This window comes from Heteronotia binoei, chromosome 10 (genome assembly GCF_032191835.1).
Source record: "Heteronotia binoei isolate CCM8104 ecotype False Entrance Well chromosome 10, APGP_CSIRO_Hbin_v1, whole genome shotgun sequence".
NCBI classification, from domain to species: Eukaryota; Metazoa; Chordata; class Lepidosauria; order Squamata; family Gekkonidae; genus Heteronotia; species Heteronotia binoei.
The window spans coordinates 37,488,282-37,509,940 of NC_083232.1; the positions used below are offsets into that span (position 1 = coordinate 37,488,282).

Here is a 21,659-nt window from a genome sequence, read left to right on the forward strand (position 1 = left end):
CATGTCAAAGTTACAGTAAATTATTTTAACAAGATTTTCAGCAGCCAAGGATGCTTGCATAATGTCCATTGTTTTCTTCAGACTTTTTTCAAATATATCATGATGACAAAAGCAACAGGGGAAAAAAGCATATTTTCATTCTGGCATTTTTGTGTTCTGATCTGCGATTTTTTTAAAAAAACATGTAAATCATTAAAACGAGAGGTCTCCAACCATCTTTAAAACACAGTAATCACAAATAGTTTGACACACAAATATACCTCACACACACAAACACAATTTTTAGTAGCAGTTGACCAAGCGAAATTATAGATTATATATCTAGAGTATTGCCACTGACCAATCAGTGAACAAGAAGGGAGAAATTCTGGCTCCCTCAATTTGGTGCAGCTAATCCAAGCATAGCATCATACCAGATCAGCGGCTCCTCCCCTTCAGCACCCTTTAGTCAAATTTGCATACTGACAACATTATGTGGGTCATTTCTCTACCCTCTTAATGGAATCAATGCTGTCATGGTGGGCTGGGGAATACAGTAGAATAACTTTAGGATATGAGGTAAGTTGTACTTGATATTATGGATGAGGAAAGTTGATATTGGGCTGTCATTTTGGGGGTCAAAACTCATGTTTCCCCCTCAGCTGAGAGCCAGTGCACTGATTAGCATGTTGGCCTAGAAATGGGAACACCTGGATTCAAGTTCTCACTCTGCAGTGAAGCTCAACTTGTGACAGATCCTGTCTGAACCATAATTATTCTTCTAGTTGACCCTGACTGAACCATAGCTGTTCTTCTGGTTGACCCTGACATATATTGTGGGCACTTTTCATCGTGTAGAGTGTTTTAATTATCCAAACACTCCACAGGGAAGCCTGAAGAGCCTTCTTCCAACATAAGTGGGAAAATAAAATACATAAGCTTTGCAAAATCCTTTAGCTGCCTGTGTAGGCCAATGATGTCATCAGTGTGCATTCAGCAGTGACAGATGGGAGTTACATCACGCTTTGCTGCATGGGTCACTGCCAGAGAAGTCCTATTTTGAGGTAATTATTCTTGCCTGAGATGTAAGAGGGGATGATCTCTGGTGACTAATAGCTGCAGTTTCCTATCTTTTGGTTATCATGATAACAGTTTATAGCATGGGATTAACACATAGGAGCTCAGCTGCAGCACACCAATGGCTTAGAGCTATCAAAACTGGCACCTGCAGGGCTGATGCTGAAATCTGGTTAAGAGCCATCAGGGCAGTCCTAAGCAGAGGGACAGCTTTATAAATCTGTTGAAATCAATGGACTTAGAGGGGTGTAATCCTGTTTAGGATCTCATTGTGTATGTATGTTTAAATATATACTAATAAAAGTATAAGCCTTATAGTGAAAATTTTGTCTTGCCATGTGTCAGCACATAACAGGAGGGGAAACTAAACCTGCAAGCTGCAACCAACCCCCAAACCAGGAAAAAAGCCAGCACGATTGAGGGAAAAGAATATGTATTGGGGGTGGGGGATCTGTTATTAGAAAATGAATAAGCTCTAAACCAGGGACATAAAACATGTGGTCCAGGGGCTGGATCAGGTCCCCGGAAGGGTCCTATCAGAGCTGTGAGCAAATGACTGTTGTCTGCTTCCTTCTCCCTCTCTCTTGCTTCCTTCTGCACCCCAGCTTGCTTTGCTAGGCTTGCTCAATCACACAGGGAAAACAGCTGTCCTGGGTGCAACTGGGTTGCCTCCCCCTTTTCAATGTATTCATGTCTTCATGATCTAGTCTTTCTCAGTAGGAAAGCAATATGAACTACATGAGGAATAGCAACAAGCCAGTGAGAAGGATGAGGCTGAGAGTGTGTGTCCAGACCAAGTTCACCTAGGACATTTGCTTTGTAGAGTGGGGATTTTTAACCTAGGCTTCCCAGATCTTGACCACTATACATGGCTGTCTTTCTATTCTTGCAATGCCTCAAGATTGCTACAGCACAGACAGTGTCTCCAGATTTTGATACAATAATTCAGAGCAAGAGGTGTCAATTATCAGAGACTATTAAATAAATAAAGTATTGTAACAGTGCTAATCTTTTAAGCATGTTTTGTTTTTTTTAAAAAAATCTTTAATTGTGTTTGTCTGTATCCTTTATAAAGGTTATATCTCTGCTACTTGGCATTACATTTTATGACATATGGCCCAGCCTGACAAGGTCTCATTTATGACAGATCTGGCCCTCATAGCAAATGAGTTTGACACCCCTGATCTAAACAAACCAAATATCTCTTTGTGAATGAATAGTAAGTGTCACAAATAATTGTTTGTAATGCACAGAACACTACTGTTATCAGCCATAGAACAAAAAGGCAACTGTTTTTCAGCATGCGTTCTTCAACAGCAGTCCAGCATACAAAACGTTCAACATAAAACTCACTTCTGTGTTGAAAATATGTGAGTGTTCCATGCAGGGGTCTTATAGACTCAGTCTTTGCTATTGGGCATTTATGCAAAACCCACACTGCTATAATATGAGGAATAAAACCATGGTAAATATTGTGTTGAACCTTGCTGAGTCAATATTCCTTGCAGATCTTATTAAAAACAACATATTTTTAAAAATTCCCATTGGGTAAAAATATGAATAAAATAAATCAAAATATACCAACCAGGTTAAAAAACAACAACCTTTATGCCATTGTTACTGACATAGCATAGTAAATCAATCCACTGTTTCAGTATGGGTGTGTACAGATTTACCACAGCCCTTCAAAAGGATAAATTATGAAACTCAATAAGGCTCAACTCTACCAATATACCCTCCAATGCTTTTCCAGGTAAAAAAGTTTTAACTAGCTTTCTTTATGCAGTAGTGGTTGGATTGTGAGTTTTAGTTCCTTTTTCTTGGACATGTCCTCCCCAAGAGCCACTAAATGGAGTGTCAGTCTTGTTCTGTTTCCATTGTAGACAAAAGCAATAGAAAGAGCCAAATAATGCTGTTGGCAGAGGCAGGTACACATAACAGTCCTGAGAATCTTGCTACTTCCTCCATTATAATCATCCTGTTTTGTGGCCAAAGGTGGACAAAGTGGTGAGCTTTTCAAGAGAGGTGAATTAGGAGTGTAGCAAAAAATCTGGTTCAACAGAAGAGGAGAGAGGGAAACGAATGCTGCAGTTTGGGTTATTCAGCTAAGAGGAAGGCATTCCATGTTTAGTGCTTCCAAGTGGATACCCCCCCCCCCCCAAATTGTCAGCATTATATTGCAATTTTCGCCATCTATTACCACCTGGCAACACGGCTATTTTCATGGCCAGCAGGTAGCAGCCGTGCTGCTCTGCAAAGCGTTTAACATTTTTTGTCTCCTACTACATCACAACACTCTTGTTCCATATCTATCATTTTGTAAATAAAAGCCTGGTGCTCTAACAGAGTTTGCCATGGTGTGCCCTGTAAGTAGATGACTGGGTCAGCATCTGAATCCAAATTGTCATCCGACATACACCGATATTCTGCTCCAGAATTCTACCCTCCCTTTCACAATATTCTGATCATTTTTCCTACTGAGGCAGTAGAAGCTGACATGTTAACAGAGGATTCACAAATTACATTGCCTGTGGTGAACATACATCTAAATTTGATGACCTCTTTTATATTCTGCCACAGGAGTAGATATTTTTAGGAGCCACAGAGTCCTTCTTTCAAAATAATGCCAGAATGGGAAGAACTGGGCTGGAAGTATTGCTAGAAGCACACCCATGCCACTTGCTGCGCCTTCCTGTAAAATTCCCAAAGGGTACAAAGTAGAGTTGCCAACCTCCAGGTGGCACCTGGAGATATTTCACCATTATAGTTGATCTCCAGATTACCAAGATAATTTTCTCTAGAGAAAATGGCTGCTTTGAAAGGTGGACTCTATGGCATTATATCCTGCTGAAGTCATTCCCCTCCCTGAATCTCACCATCCCCAGGCTCCACCCCCCCAAATCTCCAGGTATTTCCCTACCCAGAGGGGGAAGCCCTTGTGTAGAGTAAGAAGCAGGAAATGGCTGACTCCTGAGGCTTGCTGTGTTGGCTCCTGATTCTAATATATTATCTGTCTCTAATTTGGAAATTTTATATGCCACCTCTCCAGACACCCGCTTGAGAAGACTTACAACTAAAAAGAATAAAACAAAACCATGTGTTAAGAAGAAGCTGAGCCATTAGAAAGGGCCCCTAAAAACTACCTAGGATATAAAAACAGTACAACATGGTAGTGAAAGGGTTGGTCAGAAGGTTGTAGAAATAAAAAAGCATATAATATATATCAGGGCTTTTTTTGGGGGGGGAGCCCAGGAAGAACTCATTTGCATATTATGCCACACCCCCTGATGGCATCATTGTTTCACACAGGCTTTTAAAAAGAAAAAAGCCCAGCAGGAACTCATTTGCATATTAGGCCACTCCCATGACACCAAGGCAGCTGGAACTGCTTTCCTGCTCATAAAAAGCCCTGATATATATACAAGCATTAGTACAAATTTCATGGACATACATTTTTATATCATATAGTAAAATGTTCTGATGTGAAATGATAAATGAGCATTGTACTTTTGAGGATCACAGAGAGACACTACAACAAAATCATTGCTGAAAATACTAGGTGCCACAATGGCATTTCTAGGCACTATGGTGACTTGGCACACAGGATTTAATCACCAAAGGGTTAACATGTGGAATTCACTGCCACAGGAGGTGGTGGCGGCCACAAGTATAGCCACCTTCAAGAACGGTTTAGATAAAAATATGGCGCACAGGTCCATCAGTGGCTATTAGCCACAGTGTGTGTGTATATTTAAAAAAATTTGCTACTGTGTGACACAGAGTGTTGGACTGGATGGGCCATTGGCCTGATCCAACATGGCTTCTCTTATGTTCTTATGATTTATCAAGCCCTGATGTTAGAAATATATTGTAAGTCATTATGCCTAGTGATGAGGTATACTTGGTGTGCTATGCCACATGGTTTCTGATTTGATTCTGAAGCAAACCTCAAAGACACTCTACTATGGAGTTCTGGAACAATTGATGGCATTAAGACAGTCTTCAGTTCTGGCAAGGTATGAGGATCAGAACTATTTACCTACAGCTCAGCCTTCTTCCTGCCCACTTCACTTGAACAACCATATACACATAGCTTAAAAATATCCATTTCCTTGCTTGTACCTCTGTAATTTTCCTTCACATTTGTACCATTTATTGCTATTACGGCATACTGTAATGGTGCAACAGTGTCACTTATGAATTTTTTTAAAACAAACAACAACTACAGCAATAAATTCAGAGCTTGTCAGCAAGAACTGCAACAACTGAAGCTGTAGGACCTGTCCCTGTAGAATACTTTGCTACTGCTAGGGTTGCCAGGTCCCCACTTCATCATGGTGGGGGGATTTGGGGGGGGCATTCCAGGGGTGGGTGGGACATCACACGTGATGTTCCTGACAATTATGACATCACCCAGAAGTGACATCAGAAATGATGCGCTTTTTTTGTTTGTTTCAAGACCCTAGAGTTTGCACTAAAACCAGTGTCACCATGCGATGTCCCCAGCACAACAACCTCACCAGGTAGTGACATCATCATGTTGGGGAAGTCCCACAACGATATCATTGTTTGGGGGTAGGGTGCGGCTTCCTCCACTGGCCAGCTGGCTGGTTGTGGGCTGAAACCCCCCAAAAGCAGGGGAACCCCCACTGGTACCTGAGGACTGGCAGCCCTAGCTACTGCACAGGCATAACGCTACTTAACACAGTCTTTGACAAAAACCATTAAAGCAATCTGATCAGGGGCTCACCTTGCCTCTAACTGAGGGTGTTGAGCAAGCTAAGATTCATGTGGCAGTCATGTTTTGATCATAGTTTGCAGCCTGCCTTGTAACATTTTCCTGTTATTTTGGTATTGTTTATGTATAAACGACATGTTGGTGTAGAGTGTACACAAAAGTGTAAGAGCCAGTGAGGTGGAGACCCAAGTTTTAATCCCCATTCTCCCATGCAGGTTTGCTGGGTGAGCTTGGGCCAGTCACACATACTCCGCCTAACTACCTCACAGGGTTGTTGTGAGGATATAATGGAGGAGAGGAGAATCATGTAAGCCACACAGGGTCCCTCTTGGAAAGAAAGCTGAGGGATAAATGAAGTTTACCTACAACATCAAAAGGAACTGGCAATCACCATAGCAGCCCACCCATAAAGCCTCTCATGCCTGCCACTGACTTGTCCTCAAGACATTCTTGCTCCAGAGCAGCAGCATTCATGGCTGCTGCTCTTTTACAGAAGGATGGGGCAGTTCCCACATCCACAGCAAATAATGCTATTATGCTGGAGGTCCTTTCCTGACCGACGCAGAGCATTCAGCAAAAACGTGAAAATTGTAATGCTGCTTTAGAGCACTAAGTAGAAGCATGGTTCATAGGCAGGTCATAAGGGGCTTCATTCCATGCTGGCTTCATTTTCTTTTCTCTGATCAGCCCCCAGAACTGTTGATTCAGTCCCTCACTGATGATCTGTGTGGCTACCGAAAGCAATCCAATTTGTGGAAAGTGGCTCTAGTTAGGCAAGTTGTTGCAAGAGCTCTCTGTGAAAGTTGGGAAAGGGAAGGCTTCACAAAAGAAACCATTTCTGAAGAAGAAATGAGCTTGCTTAAGGATGGCCTTTGCATCTGTCTTCTGCTGTGGGAAAGTGGAAAAAAAGAGTGCCATATTAAGAATGCCTTGTGGAAAAGCTATGTGTGTTTGTGGCAGTGCCTGGCACTATGTTCTCTCCCACCCCACCTATGGATGTGACAGCTACACATTTACAAAACTAGGTACATTCATAGAGGATAAGAATATCAATACTCTTTTGTCCAGGTACACGAAGGTTTCCTCCCCACCCCCTTATATTCAAAATACGACATAAACTGCTAGAAGCTCAAAAAAAGAACCACTGAGATTACAATACAATAGAGGTCACCCCATATCTTCAGTAACTTCATTTGGATTTTATCAGAACGACTCATACTGAACTACATTCACTGAACATTTTTTTAGGGTTACCAACCTCTGGGTGGTCACTGAAGATCTCCTGGCATTACAACTGATCTCTAGTTGACAGAGGTCAGTTTGCCTGGAGAAAATGGTCACTTTGGAAGGTGGACTCTATGTCATTATACCCCACTGAAGTCTCTCCCCTCACCAAGTCTCTCCCCTCACCCCACTGAAGCCTCTTCCCTCAAACCCTGCTTTCTTCAAGCTCCAATCCTAAAATCTCCAGGTATTTCCCAATCCAGAGCTAACAACAGTAGATGTCCTGCAGGTCCTAACAAATCCCAATCTTTCTTAGGCTTCATTCCCCCAAATCTCCAGGTATTTCCCAACCAAGAGCTGGCAACTCTGCTGTGTCTCAGGGTGAGGTCTTTGCCAGCTCTTTGTTCACCCAGACCTGCTTATTATCTGAACAATATGCATTCTCCATGGAGGCCCATGGGCACACACACAAGTTAGCCTAGACTGAATCAAACCATTGGTCTATCAAGATCAGTACTATCTGCTGCAATTGGTTGGGGCTTTTTGGGGTCTCAGGTAGGGCTCTTTCACTTCACCTACTACCTGAGCCTTTTAAATGGTAGTACCAGGGATTGAACCTCAGTTTGTTAGCTCTGACTCAGAAAGTTCCTGGAGATTTGGGGGTGGAACCTGGGCATGGTGGGGCTTAGGGAGGGGAGCAGGGCTTTTTTTGTAGCAGGAACTCCTTTGCATATTAGGCCACACACCCCTGATATAGCCAATGGAGCTCACAGTAGGTCCTGTACTAAAAGTCCTATAAGCTCTTGGAGGATTGGCTACATCAAGGAGGTGTGGTCTAATACGCAAAGGAGTTTCTGCTACAAAAAAAGCCGTGAAGGGGAGTGACCTCAGTCACATATAGTGCCATGGAGTCTATCCTCTAAAGCTGCTCTGTTATCCAGAGGAACTGATCTCTGCAACCTGGAGATCAGTTGTAATTCCAGGAGATCTCTAAGCCCCAACTGGTGGCTGGCAACAACAATTGAACCTGAGATGCTCTGTATACAAATCAGATGCTCTATCACTGAGTCACAGCCTTTTAAATTGCTTTAAATTTCTGATTATGCAGTTGGTTTCAGTGGTTTCCAAATTAGCTGGCTACCTGATTTTGTACTGCCATCTGTTATCGAATGTTTTCCTTTGTGTAGCATTTGGTTTAGGCTAAAGGTGGAAAGAGGTATTGGCATAGCCATGTAGTATTTATTTGCTCATGCCCTTTTTATCTAGGCTAGCATGACTTTAAGGTATTAGGCAGTAGGCATGACCACAGGGAAGGAGAATTAGAATGATAACTGCTCGGTTCCATGACTATACAATTTACACAGAGTAAAGCAAAACACTTTATGTTATGTGCCCAGCTGGGTGTGGGTTAGATATTGAATATATTTGTAAGTTCTTCAATGCTGAAAGGAATGAATGATTGTTAGTCTGTTAAAAAAAAACCTGCCTTAGGGCACTGTGGAAAGCCAACTGCCAGAAAATAAATATCAAAAACATAAAAAAATAAATGTCTTGGCAACAGAAACAAAAGAAAAATCAATGGATTGCACAGTGACAAAGCTTCAAATAAGGCTATAAAATGAAATATTTCCCCCCTTTTTGGATCCATCCCATCTAAACAAAAAATCTATGGGGTCTTTTTAAGAAGCAAATAGGCATTTAGACATCAAAACAAAGCTAGTTCAAGCTCAAAAACCAAAAGGAGCAAATCAAAGAGCTTCATTAAGCCATAGATACCTGGTACTGAATGTGTGTCTTGCCACACGTCCTGCTGTTAATGATTTGTTCTAAGACACCATCAGTAAAACCTGTATCCTCTCAATAGCACTTTCTGTCAGCGAAGGTTCATTGACGTTCCCAAAATGAGCAGACTTAGTTATCTGCAACAAAGTTGGGTTTATTGTATTCTCCAAGGTTACTTCAGCATGAAAGACATGGGAACTGATGGCTAGCAGTTTGAGTCATTGGTATTTAACATTATACATCAAAGCATTCACATCTACCCCCAATTCCCAAAACAAAGGCTGTCTTTGCATGTGAGACATTTCACACGGCTCCCCCGTTATCTCCTACAGTTGGTGGTTACATTTCCCGGTGGCAATGTCCTTGCTGCCTCTAGGGGGGAGGTGAGAATCGGCCAGGCACTTTCTACTTCAACCTTTGATATTCCTGGGAAGCTACTCTTGGGCTAGCCTCTACTTGGCCCCCCTTCTACTACTATACTAATATGAGTTAGTAAGCATATATCTTTATTAATCAGTATGGTTAGTGATCAGTATTCAAGAAGAGTATCAATGAACAGAGTCTGACACTTTCTCCTTGGAAGGGTTTCTCCATTCAGTTTCTAACCAAAATAACACTTACTCCAAGGTCTTTTAAATTTTGCCTGGCTGCCACCACAAGCAGACAAATAGCCTCTGCTGGGTACATAGGTGGATAAAATATAATATATTTTGTAGCTTGGCAATGATGAAGTTGCTAAAGATTTCCTTGGAATAATATTGTTTGGATGATGACTGTATGCAGTGTTGCAAGGGGGGTGGAATGCTGTGTATCATCACATCTTAACCAGAACACATTCATTTGTATATTTGCATGGGACACATGTGGAATGGAGTGAGAAACATCAAGAATTTAAGAGGATAAGATGGAGCCAAATTCTAATATTTATTTGTCCACAGATATACTAACAGGATGAATGGCTTAAAACAACTTTAATATAAACAGTGACTAAGACATATTGCAGCAGTCTCTAAGCCTTATTATAGAGCCAGCTAAGATCATGTGATCTTAAGGCAAGCCCACAAACTCCCAATTCCTTAACATTGTAAAATATAAGGGAATGTCCCTAAATTATAAATCATTAATAAGGTGTATCTCTGTGGCCAGGTTAAGCCCTATGTGTCCCATTCTTTCCCCTTTGTGGTCCACAGCCAGGTGAGACTCAATGACAGAGCATGTGGTCATAAATTCTATTCTTAACATTTCCAGTTAAAGGCAGCATGTATTAGGAAAGGCCTTTCTCTACCTGTGACCATCTGCGAGTTGGATAAATAACTGAGCTAGATGGACCAGTAGGCAACTTCATAGGTCTGCATGTGAGTTCCTTTGTTCCAGTGGTTGTGTGGAAGAAGACAATTAAAGATGGGGTAATATTAAGATGTTGAACTAAGAATGGGAGACCTAGATCCAAATGTCCAATCGACCATGATGCTCACAGGATGACCTTAGGCTAGTGACTTTCTTTCAACCTAACCTTCTCACAGGGGTGTTGATAAGGGTAAAATGGAAGAGGAAAAAAACATTTAAGTGTGATTCTAATAACGTTTGGGATGGAAAAGTGAATTTCAGGGTTGATCACAAGTAGATACAAATGGTGGGGTGCCAAGTCTCTGTACCACATGGATTAGGAGGAAATTCCTTTCCAGTTGGTCCTTTGGCCTTATAATAACATACACTGATAGAGGTCAAGCAGGAACTTCATATCCCCCATCTTCATGGAGAAGGGAATACAGATGAAGTATCTCTGTGTTTATGAATTTGACTAAGCTATAATTAGAGTTGCCAGGTCCAACTCAGGAAATATCTGGGGACTTTGGGGGTGGAGCCAGAAGCAGGGGTATGACAAGCATGATTGAACTCCAAAGGAAGTTCTGGCTATCACATTTAAAGGGACCACACTCCTTTTAAATGTCTTCCTTCCATTGGAAATAATGGATGGGGCACCTTCTTTTGGGGTTGACAGAATTGGACCTCCTGGTCCAGTTTTCTAAGATTGCCAGCACCAGCTTGAGAAATTCCTGGAGATTTGGGGGCAGGGTTTCTAGGTCCAACTCAAGAAATATCTGGGGACTTTGGGGGTGGAGCCAGGAGCAAAGGTATGACAATCATGACTGAACTCCAAAGGGATTTCTGGCTCTCACATTTAAAGGGACCACACTCCTTTCAAATGTCTTCCTTCCATTGGAAATAATAGATAGGGGCACCTTCTTTTGGGGCTGATAGAATTGGACCTCCTGGTCCAATCTTTTTTAAACTTAGGGGGTGTTTTGAGGAGTGGCACTGGATGCTATGCTGAAAATTTGGTGCCTCTACTGCAAAACACCGCCCCCCAAAGCTCCAGATACTCACAGATCAGTTCTCATACCCTGTGGGAATTGGTCTCCATAGGGTATAATGAAGTGCCCGGAAGACATTCCTCTCCCTCCCCTCTCTCACTTTCTGATGACCCTGAAGTGGGGGGAGAGCCTCCAAACCCAACTGGGGATTGGCAACCCTAGAATGTTCAAAGGTATCCCATAAGTTTGCAGTGCCTTATTTATGGGTCCAGGGTTTTTTATGAGCATCTGGAAAATGGCAGAGCAAGGTCCCAGCAACAACTGACTGCTTTTCTGTCCATCAATACTGATTTCTTTATCAGGGTATCTGCCTCACTGAAAAAGTGGCTTCCCAAAAGCACAGGATTCAGGCATCCGTGCCTGCCAGCTTATTTGTGCTTTAATCTTCAGGATTATATACGCACTGTGATTTCTAGACTGGGCACAAATGCATCACTCCTTCATGCGACTGAGGAACAAGTGCTGAGGAGGAGTGGCTTGACCTTCTTTGAAGCCTACAGCCTCTGTGGCTTTCTGATATGTTGCTAGTCCAATGACATCCTTTCCAGAATTTGATGGTTGTTCTCGTTTTCTGATCTTCACTGAGCATATGTCCTTAGGCAGGAGTTAGCTTTGATAAGCTTACAGGAATTTTCCCTAGACAACAAAATTGCTCCAGGTCACCTTTTGCTTTCCGTTCTCTCTGCTTTCTACTCTTCCCTTAATTTATAGATTTCTCCCTGCAGGCCACAGTCTTCTAAGCAAAATTTTGCTGTGGCATATAATGATATTCAGCACCAAAGAATTGAACTGGCAAACCATTTTCCCCATAGCCACTTAATTTTTTCCCCTCTCTGCTTGATTGAACTATATTCTGACACTAATATTATTACCATACGTTTCATGTAAGTGGTTGCTTAGTAAATTGGCTAAGTTGAAACGATTGGCTTTTTCAGTCTTCTTATGTGTACATCAGCATTGATGTGTCAAGGTTGATTGCCATGACATGTTTATTTTAAAACCAAGTCATCTTGTGCTATTTGCATATTTAAAGACTTGGTCCTGGGGCAATCCACAGCACAAAAAAAAATTGTACTAAATAGGGAAAAAGATCAAAAGACCCTGGGGAAAATAAGGCTGTCCCTTTGTTATGGAACATTCTAAGCCATGGGTTGAAAGTCCCCCTGAAGACAAGTTTGAAGAGGACATTAAATATGGCTTTCAAGGACTCCATATTTGTCCTCCATTTTGAAATCAATAAAAATGTTACTGTGGCAAAGGAAGGATAAAAAGTAGGTCACCAGTTCTTGCAAGATTTCTTAAACTTTGGCTTGTTCACAGCTGGATCTATTCCATTTTACCAGTCTTGTTGTTAAGGATTTTAAGGGATTTGTTCTTATTGTATTATAGCTAGTTTATTAACTGTTAATCTTTCCATGTTGTAACCAGCCCTGATCCTGCTCACAGAAAGGACAGGGTAGAAATTCAATAATATAAATAAATAAAATATTCAGTTGTTATTTAGTGAAGAATTCAAAGATCCCTGAGAATCTCAGCTTTTAAAAAAACAAAACAAAGGAAGTTGGAACAAGACTCCAGCTGTTCTGCTAAGGGCCTACTTGGATAAGGTTCTGAAAGTGACATGTTACATTCCCAGTTTTTTTGTCTTTTAAATAGCTAGTATGTGGGATCCTGGATTGGAAGAACCATGATCCTGGATTGGAACCATGTTGTGGTTTAGGGTTGCCAGCCTCCAGGTGGGGCCTAGGGGGGATCCCCTGGTTTGGGGCCCTCCCCCACTTCAGAAAGTGGGGAGGATTTTTTTTAATGCCCACTGGACACTCCATTAGACCAGTCCCCATAGGTTATAATAGAGAACCAATCCATGGGTGCTGGGGGGTTTGTTTTTTGAGGTCAAGGCACCAAGTTTTCAGCATAGCATCTGGTGCCTCTCCTAAAAAAAAAACAAACTCCAGTTGGTCCAATTCTATGAGTTTCCAAAAGAAGGTGTCCCCATCCTCCATTATTTCTAATGAAGGGCTCCATCCCAAAACTCCTGGCTCCACCCCCAAAGTCTCCAGATATTCCTTAGTCAGACCTGGCAACCCTGTCTTCAGACTACAGAGACCAGTTGTCCTGGATGAAATTGTTACTTTGGAGAGTAGACTCTATGGCATTATACCCTTCTCAAGCCCCACTCATCCCAGGTACTATCCACAAATCTCCAGGAATTTTCCAAACTGGAGTTAGCAACCCTGTGTGGGAAGATATAAGCCTCCACTTCACCGTTTCCTCACCTAAAACATAGGGCTAGTTGAAAGTATTTAGTGGTTCCCAAGTGCCCCAAGGTATTTTGTTGCTTCCTCTCCTGCTGCATCTAATGAAATCTGGCAGTGCCCCCCGAGGTTGCTTTGGATCCAGTTAGCAACAGCCTGAGCCAGGGAGATGACAAGAATGTTTCAGTCCCCTGTTAGGTCTAAAGATAGGGAGGATCCAGGAGATGTGCTCTGCTGGTGAAGGGGGATTTCCTGAGGCAGCAGGAGCATTCCCTTATATGAGACCTTTGACCTCTTGCAACAGGACAAGGCGCTTTCCTCCAGAGGAAATAACTTCCACTAATAGAATGGTCTTTAGGATTCAACCCAATGCACTGGATCTAAAAGAAATAAACATGGCCATATCAGCTTATCTCTTCTTTGCTTTATGTTTTTGAAGATAGGAACCAAATTATTAAAGAAGCTTAAATTAGATATGGAATTACAGGGAAGATCTGTACACGCTATTTTAAATTATATATGAAGCACAGATGGAAAATAATCCTGGTGACAAACACATACAATATTTGTATTTTCATTCCGCAACTAAATTAAGTCTTTCTAAAAGACTCTTTTATCAAAGGGGGATAAAATTCAGTTGTGAGCATCTTTGGGCTGTGGCTCACTGCATGTGAATGTGAGGCTCTGCTTAAATGCTTTTTGTTTTTGCAGAGGAGTGTTCATTTAAAAAAAATATTGAACAGCATTGAAGTGAAGCTGGCAAAAGACTCCAAGAAATAAATAAATGAAAATTCAAGGTGATGCTGTTCTGTATCTTACTTTGCAAAAATTCTCTCTCAAAACATCATGAATGTTTCAAAAGCTGGTTCAACAAGAAAAAGATGATCACTGGTGCAAATGCAGAAAGACCTTTGTTCTTTCTTCAGAAGACCGCCTTTTTGCAATGAGCAGTGACTGCCCTGCTGAGCAGGAAAGGCTTCTAGTTGGAAGGACTTTCATTCATTACCCATTTTTCTCTGCCTGCTGGAGTTGACAGCCATAGGGAGTGGAGCTCTGACTCCATGGTGAACCATCTGTTTTAAATGCAGAAAGCTCCAAGTTCAATCTCCAGCCTCTTCTGTTTAAAAATGATTGGATAGTAGCCATTGTTAATATAAAAATAAATTGTTAATATTGAAAATCATAGCTGTATGGATGTGAAAGTTGGACAATGAAGAAAGCTGACAGAAAGAAAGTTGATTCATTTGAAATGTGGTGTTGGAGGAGAAATACCGTGAACCACCAAAAAGACAATAAGTGGGCTCTAGATCAAATCAAGCCTGAACTCTTGCTAGAAGCTAAAATGACCAAATTGAGGCTACTCAGTTCTCATTATTGTATTTTGTTCACATTAAAAAGACTTAATGCCTGTTTTGCCTCAGTTTATTCCCTGAATAGGCTCATCTAGAGATCATAGTAGGTAAGGCATGGAGTCCAGGTAGTTGAGAATTGGCTGGCTACATTGAATGAATACAAATCCCATGGGCCAGATGGTATGCACCCAAGAGTACTCAAAGTACTTTTTAAAGAGTTTGCAGAGCTTTCATCCATCATCTTCCAGACCTCTTGGAGGATGGGAGGTATGCCACAAGACTGAAGGATGTTATCCCAATTTTCAAAAAAGGGAGGAGGGATGACCCAGGAAACCATAGGCCAGTCAGCCTGACATCTGTCCCAGGGAAGATATTGGACCAGATTTTAAAGGGATCAATCTGCAGGCACCTAAAGGACAACTTGGTGATCCCGGGAAGTCAGCACAGATTTGTCTCCTATAGGTCCTGCCAGACCAACTTTGTTTCTTTCTTTGATAGAGTAATGAGCTTACTGGATCAAGGGAATGCTGTTGGTGCTGTTTACCTGTACTTCAGTATTTTGACAGGATTCCCCATGATGTTCTGATGGGTAAACTAGAGAACTGTGGATCTGGACTCTGGGATAATTAGGTGGATAGGGAACTGGTTGGAGAACCATACTCAAAGAGTAGTTATCAATGGCATTTCATCTGAATGGAGGGAGGTGTTCAGTGGGGTGCCACAGGGCTCAGTTCTGGGCCCAGTACTTTTCAATATTTTTATCAATTATCTGGATGAGGGTGTGGAGGAGCTATTCATTGAATCTTCAGATAAAACCAAATTGGGAGGATAAGCAAACACACCAGAAGATAGAGATAGAATTCGACAGGATCTGAACTTATTGGAAAAGTGGGCAGATGTGAACAAGATGAAATTTAACAAGGATAAATACTGAGTTCTACATCTGAGTAACAAAAAGAGCAACACGCATACTGGATGGATGGGAGATATGCTTCTGGGTAGCAATGTGTGTAAACCAGATCTTGGGGTACAGCTGGACTGTAAATTAAATATGAGCAGCCAGTGTGATGCAGCAAGAAAAAAGGCTAATGCCATCTTGGGGTGTATCAACAGAAGCATAAAATGGATATTAGGAAGAAGGAGGAGGAGAAGATTGGATTTCTACCGACCCTTCACTACCCAAAGGAGTCTCAGAGTGACTTACAATCTTCTTTCCCTTCCCCTCCCCACAACAGACACCCTGTGAGGTAGGTGGGGCTGAGAACCTCTCCAAGAACTGCTCTTGAGCAGAACAGCTCTGAGAGAATTGTGAATGATCCAAGGTCACTCAGCAGATGCATGTAGAGGAGTGGGGAATCAAACCTGGTTTTCCCAGATAAGAATCTGTGCAGTTAACCACTACACCAGTGGTTCTAGGAAAAACTTTTACAGTAAGAATTGTTCAACAGCTACCGTACCTAGGGAGGTGGTGAGCTCTCCCTCACTGGAAGTCTTTAAGCAGCAGCTCTAGGTTGATCCTGCATTGAGCAGGGGTTGGATTAGATGGCTTGAATGGCCCCTTCCAACTCTGTGATCCTAAGAGAAGATAAGAGTCAATGGAAGAGTCAATAATGTTAGGAAAAGCTGAAAGCAGCACAAAAACAAGAAGACCCAATATGATTTGGATTGGCTCTATAAAGGAAGTCACGGAAGGAAGACTCTATAAAGGAAGTCTATTTGCAAGACCTGAGCAAGGCTGTTAATGATAGGACAGGTTGGAGGTCATTAATTCATAGGGTCGCTATAAGTCAAAAGCAACTTGATGGCACTTTACACACACAATAGGCAATGTAAAAGACTTCTACCTCAAACTCTGAAAAGCCACCACCAGTCAAAGTATACAATACTGGATAGACCAAAGGTCTTGCTCACAATAAGGCAGCTTCACATAAAGCATGAAGCTGCCTTTTACTAAATCAAACTATTGGTCCACCAAGATCAGTACTGTTCAGGGCCTCAAATAGAGGTCTTTCACATTACCTACTATCTGAGTCCTTTCACTGGAGGTGTCAGGGATTGAACCTGGGATCTTCTGCATGCCAAGCAGATGCTTTGCCATTAAGCCATGGTCCCTCTCCACTTGTGTGCTTATGTGTTCATAGTCCTATACAATATATAGGAAAAATGAATGGATGGTAGAACCAGGGCCAGTCTGGCATCCTAAAAAAGGTAAAGGTAGTCCCCTGTGCAAGCACCAGTCATTTTTGACTCTGGAGTGACGTTACTTTCACGTTTTCACAGCAGACTTTTTTACAGGGTAGCTTGCCATTGCCTTCCCCAGTTATCTACACTTCCCCCCGCAGCAAGCTGGGTACTCATTTTACCGACCTCAGAAGGAGGGAAGGCTGAGTCGACCTGGAGCCGGCTACCTGAACCAGCTTCTGCTGGAATCGAACTCAGATTGTGAGCAGAGGGCTCCGACTGCAGTACTGCAGCTTTACCACTCTGCACCACGGGGCACTCTGGCACCCTAGGCAAGACTAAATTCTGGCGCGCCCCCTCCCACTGATAATGTCACCGAGTTACATGGGGGCATCCAGTTCAGAGCCCCCAGAAGGCTGCTGCCCTAGGCAGTTGCCTGGGTAGACACAGCATTTTTTTTTATGTGGTTATTTGTGTGTGGCAGAACTTTCCAGTCAGTCCTGAGAAGGGTTTTCTGCATTACTAAGTTCTTAGTTGAAATCCATCTGGCAACATAAGAGCTGCTTTGCTGTATCCATCTAGATCTGCTGTCTGTTTTCAAGACTGACTGGTTAGAAGCCTTTGGAGACTTTCAAGCAGGAAGTGATGAATAGTGGGACAATTCCCAGCCCCTGTTGTTTATCCAGCACTTTGTAATCAAAGCTGCCAGATTCTACCATCTATGAATATAATGGTTTTGCTTAGCAGTCAGGGCTGGAAAAGATCTGACCTATGTTTTGCCTTATTCTGCCTCAGAAATCAAACATGTGAAGTTAGGAGAAGATGATCAAAGATCTAATCATGTATATCTCACAGATATCTGACTGGTGAGGGAGTATAGCTCTGCCTTACATGCAGAAGGCCTTAGGTTCAATCCTTGGTATCACTAGTTAAAAGAATTGGTTAGTTGGTGATGTGAAAGAGTTCTTTCTACCTGAAACTGTGGAGAGTCTCTACCAGTCAGAGTACAATACTGACCTTATTAGATAACTTGTCTGGCCCAGTATAAGGCAGGTTCATGTGTTCATACATCCCAGTCCCCAATTCCTTGAGGCAGCAAAACCTACCCTGTGAGCTGCAAACTGTTCATGCCACATGCTTTTGTTTAAATCCTTTTAGGTATGCAGAAGACTATTATTTGCAGGTTGTGAGAAGACTACAGAACTGCGCATGGAACAAGAAGCCAAAAGAATATAACAAGTTCAAGTAAGCTTGTTTTCTTAACTCCATAAAACAATCTGCAAGGGAGCCATGAAAATGATATGTGAAACTAATCCTACCATTTTTTTTTGTGGGGGTGTGTGGAAATTGCTGTACGAAACATTCTGTTGTTTGTGTGTATGACTGCTGTGGGGAGACAATGCTATATTGTGAATCTAAGGGCATTTGCTCTGTTCATTCATTATATTTGGCCACACGTCGGACAAACATGCTATATTTGATCCTCCCGAGAGGCCGATTGTCGTTCTTCTGAAAGTGGCAGTGTATATATATTCCAGTTGTAGAACACACAATTTGGGGTCTGGTATGTGTGTATTGCCCCTTTCTGAAGAAACATTGATTTCACATATTAGGATTGCATGTAGCATATTTGTTCCACACATGTCCAGACTGTCAGGAATGTAATATCTGAAAAGGGCTATTCTCAGTCATATTGACAGGCGAATAGTGGAATCAGTGCAAAGTAGCTCAGTTGGTTCAGTCAGCTACAGTATACCTGACAGGGTCACTGTCTGTTGTAGCAAAATCAACATGAACTTTCATGGTAACCTTAAAGACAGGTTTATTGAAGAATAAGCTTTTTTTGGGTTAGATCCCACTTTGTCAACACATGAAATGATTCTTCAGTTGATTATCTTCAGTACAGGCAGAGAAACACTGCGAAAGGAGGGTTAAAAAGCCATGTAACATTTACAGTTTGTGACAGCATCAGTACCTGAGATTCTGTACAGTTACAATATATTTCCTATGAAGTATCAGAAAACCATGTGCATACATGCAAGTTCCCCAGAATTTTTAATCAGGTTACATGTTCAATAGGAAAGAAAGAGGGAAGGAGAAAAAGATGCATCAGACCTTGACAGAGGGTCTTATCTGCACTTGTAGAATTTTAGGATAAAATATAAGATGTGTTGGAGACTTAACAGTGCAACAGACATAGTTCCACCCTTCTAAACCCAATGACTACAGTGGGCATAGAGGGAAATAACTCTGTTTAAGATTAGCTAAATACAAAACAGGTTTTGTGTTGTACCAAAAATGGTGAGAATGTCAAAGGTAAGAGTTTTTCAAATTTATTGAATGACTTTTGTTTCTGGAGTTTTCATAGATCAACATGCTTACCCACACAATTTTTATCCCAATACAATGTTCCCTGTAAAGGTTTGCCCTGTACAAAGTCAGTGATCTAATCTAGACATTATTGTGTAATAGGGATTCCAGACTCCTGATGGGACCTGGGGATCTCACAGAATTGCCTCTCATCTCTAGAGTTCCCCCAGAGAAATGGATGCTTTGGAGTGTGGACTCTATGGCATTGTACCCCACTGAAGTCCCTGTCCTCCCCAGACTCCATCCCCAAATTTCCAGGAGTTCTCCAGCCTGGAGCTGGCAACCCCAAGTCCTCCATCCCCCGCTGGGGGGAGGACCTGGCAACTCTATTGTATGAGGTATAAGAAATTTGAGTAAATCTGTCTGGCACATGAAGAAATAATGATAATATGTATACGTGATCCAGCTAAAGTTCTCCAGATTTAAATCTAATGGAGTCTCTCTCTGTGTAAGAGACTGAGCAAGACTGAGAGAGAAAGAGAAAGAGGGAAGTTAAGCAGATGCTGCAGTACATTTTCTTTGATTTGATTGTTCATGTTACTCTTGCAGAAGTTCTCGGAATTCTCATTTAGAAATGTGGAGACACACATGGTCATTATTCCAATCCTTTTGACATATTATGGCCTCAGAAATTCTGTGGTTCGATCTAAGCCCTCACTTGACGTCTGAAGTCACTGGGAATGTTTCCGCTGAGAATTGTGGTCTTTACATCATGCCTCTGTGCTCACTGATGCAGATGTGCGACAATGAAGAACAGAGCCAATATTAAACAAAACCAGATATGAAGCTTAAAGACATATCTCATCATAACTTACATGCAGCAGGAATGACATCTCCCTTGAAGACATTTTTAGATTGCTGCTTCTTTCCCCCCCAGACAACCAACAGTTCTAAAAATCTGCCTTTCTCAGGCACTAGGAACACAATCTAAACATTAGACAGAACTCCATGGAAGAAAACTAGGCTTTTCCCAAATCCAGGGTTTTGTTTTTGATCAGGGACTGGAATGAGAGAAAGGCTTTTATTTCTGCATGTATAACCACAGTGATGCTAATAGTTCTTAGGGAGAAATGTTTTTATAACTACAGGTTTTCATATAACTCTTCTGCCAGTTTCTCTTTTTATACTTTTCAGAAGCAAGATACCAAAATTTTACAGGTATCCTGTTTTTACAACACATCATAGGTTGTCAAGAGTTCTGGATTTTTTTTTTAAAAAAACTGGCATTTCTTTCTAGATTTGTTGTCCCCCCCCCCCATCCAAATGAGCATGAGGGTGCTTTATATATTGATGTGTGTGTTCTCATGCATCAGTCCAAGTAGGCTTGCCAACTCTGAGTTGAAAAATTCCCAGAGATCCGGTGGTGGATCCTGGGGAGGGCAGGGTTTGGGGAAGGGAAGGACTTCAGCAGGGTATATTGCCATTGAGTTCACCCTCCAAAGCTGCCATTTGATCCAAGGGAACTAATCTCTGTTGCCTGGAGATCAGTTGTAATTCTGGGAAATCTCCAAGTCCCACCTGGAGGCTTGCAATCCTAACTCCGGATCTTTCACAGAGGCAAAGTAAGTGCCTGCTTGGGGTGCCAATCTTCCAGAAAATGCTTCTTTAGCTTTGTAAGTGTATTGGGGGGTGGGGGGGAGGAAACTGCTGATAGAAGCAGCTATATCCTGGGACACCATTGAGAGCCTGTTGAGTTTCACCTGCTGGGCATAACTGAAAGAAAGAGTAAGGGAAAAAAAATGACTGGCATTAAAAATGAATATCAGAAGATAGTATCCTGGCTAACTCCTGCTAACCATGCTAGTGTTATGCTGCCCAGATAGTGACAAGACACAAAAGTGGAGCACTAGCAACACTGAATTCATCTAAGATAGGGGGGGGGGGGGACTTGCTCATAAGCTAGTTTTTGCCAAGTATTGGTAAATGCATCCACCCATTTGTGTATGCTGGTGGTATATACCATGCAGATGCACACAACAGGATAGGGTTTATGTTCAAAGTAGGGTGACCAGCTCCAGTGGTGGAAGTAGGGTTCCTCCCTGCCCGGCCCCATCCCCTGCCATTGATCATCTGATCAGCTGAGGGACTCACCAAGAGAAAGACGGCCCAGGCAACATTGTTGGTGATGCTGCTTCCAGCATACACAGGAAGTGACATCATCACACAGGCAGTCTGTGTGATGCTCCAATATTTGGGGGAAAATTCTATGGTAGAAGCAATTTTTAATCATAAAGTTTTTGCCCAAATACCAGAGCACTGCCATGATAGCCTGATGACATCACAGCTTGATAACATCACTTCCTGGGCATGCCAGAAATGACATGTC

General features: G+C 42.1%; 1 protein-coding gene across 1 annotated transcript in view; it reads left to right on the forward strand.

The window, feature by feature from the left end:
* ST8SIA6 (ST8 alpha-N-acetyl-neuraminide alpha-2,8-sialyltransferase 6) overlaps positions 1-21,659 on the forward strand; it is a 61,600-nt gene that overhangs the window by 19,946 nt on the left and 19,995 nt on the right. The window contains exon 4 of the mRNA XM_060248417.1: positions 18,122-18,208. Coding sequence (XP_060104400.1) covers positions 18,122-18,208 — 87 coding nt within the window. The remainder of the gene's footprint in view (positions 1-18,121; positions 18,209-21,659) is intronic.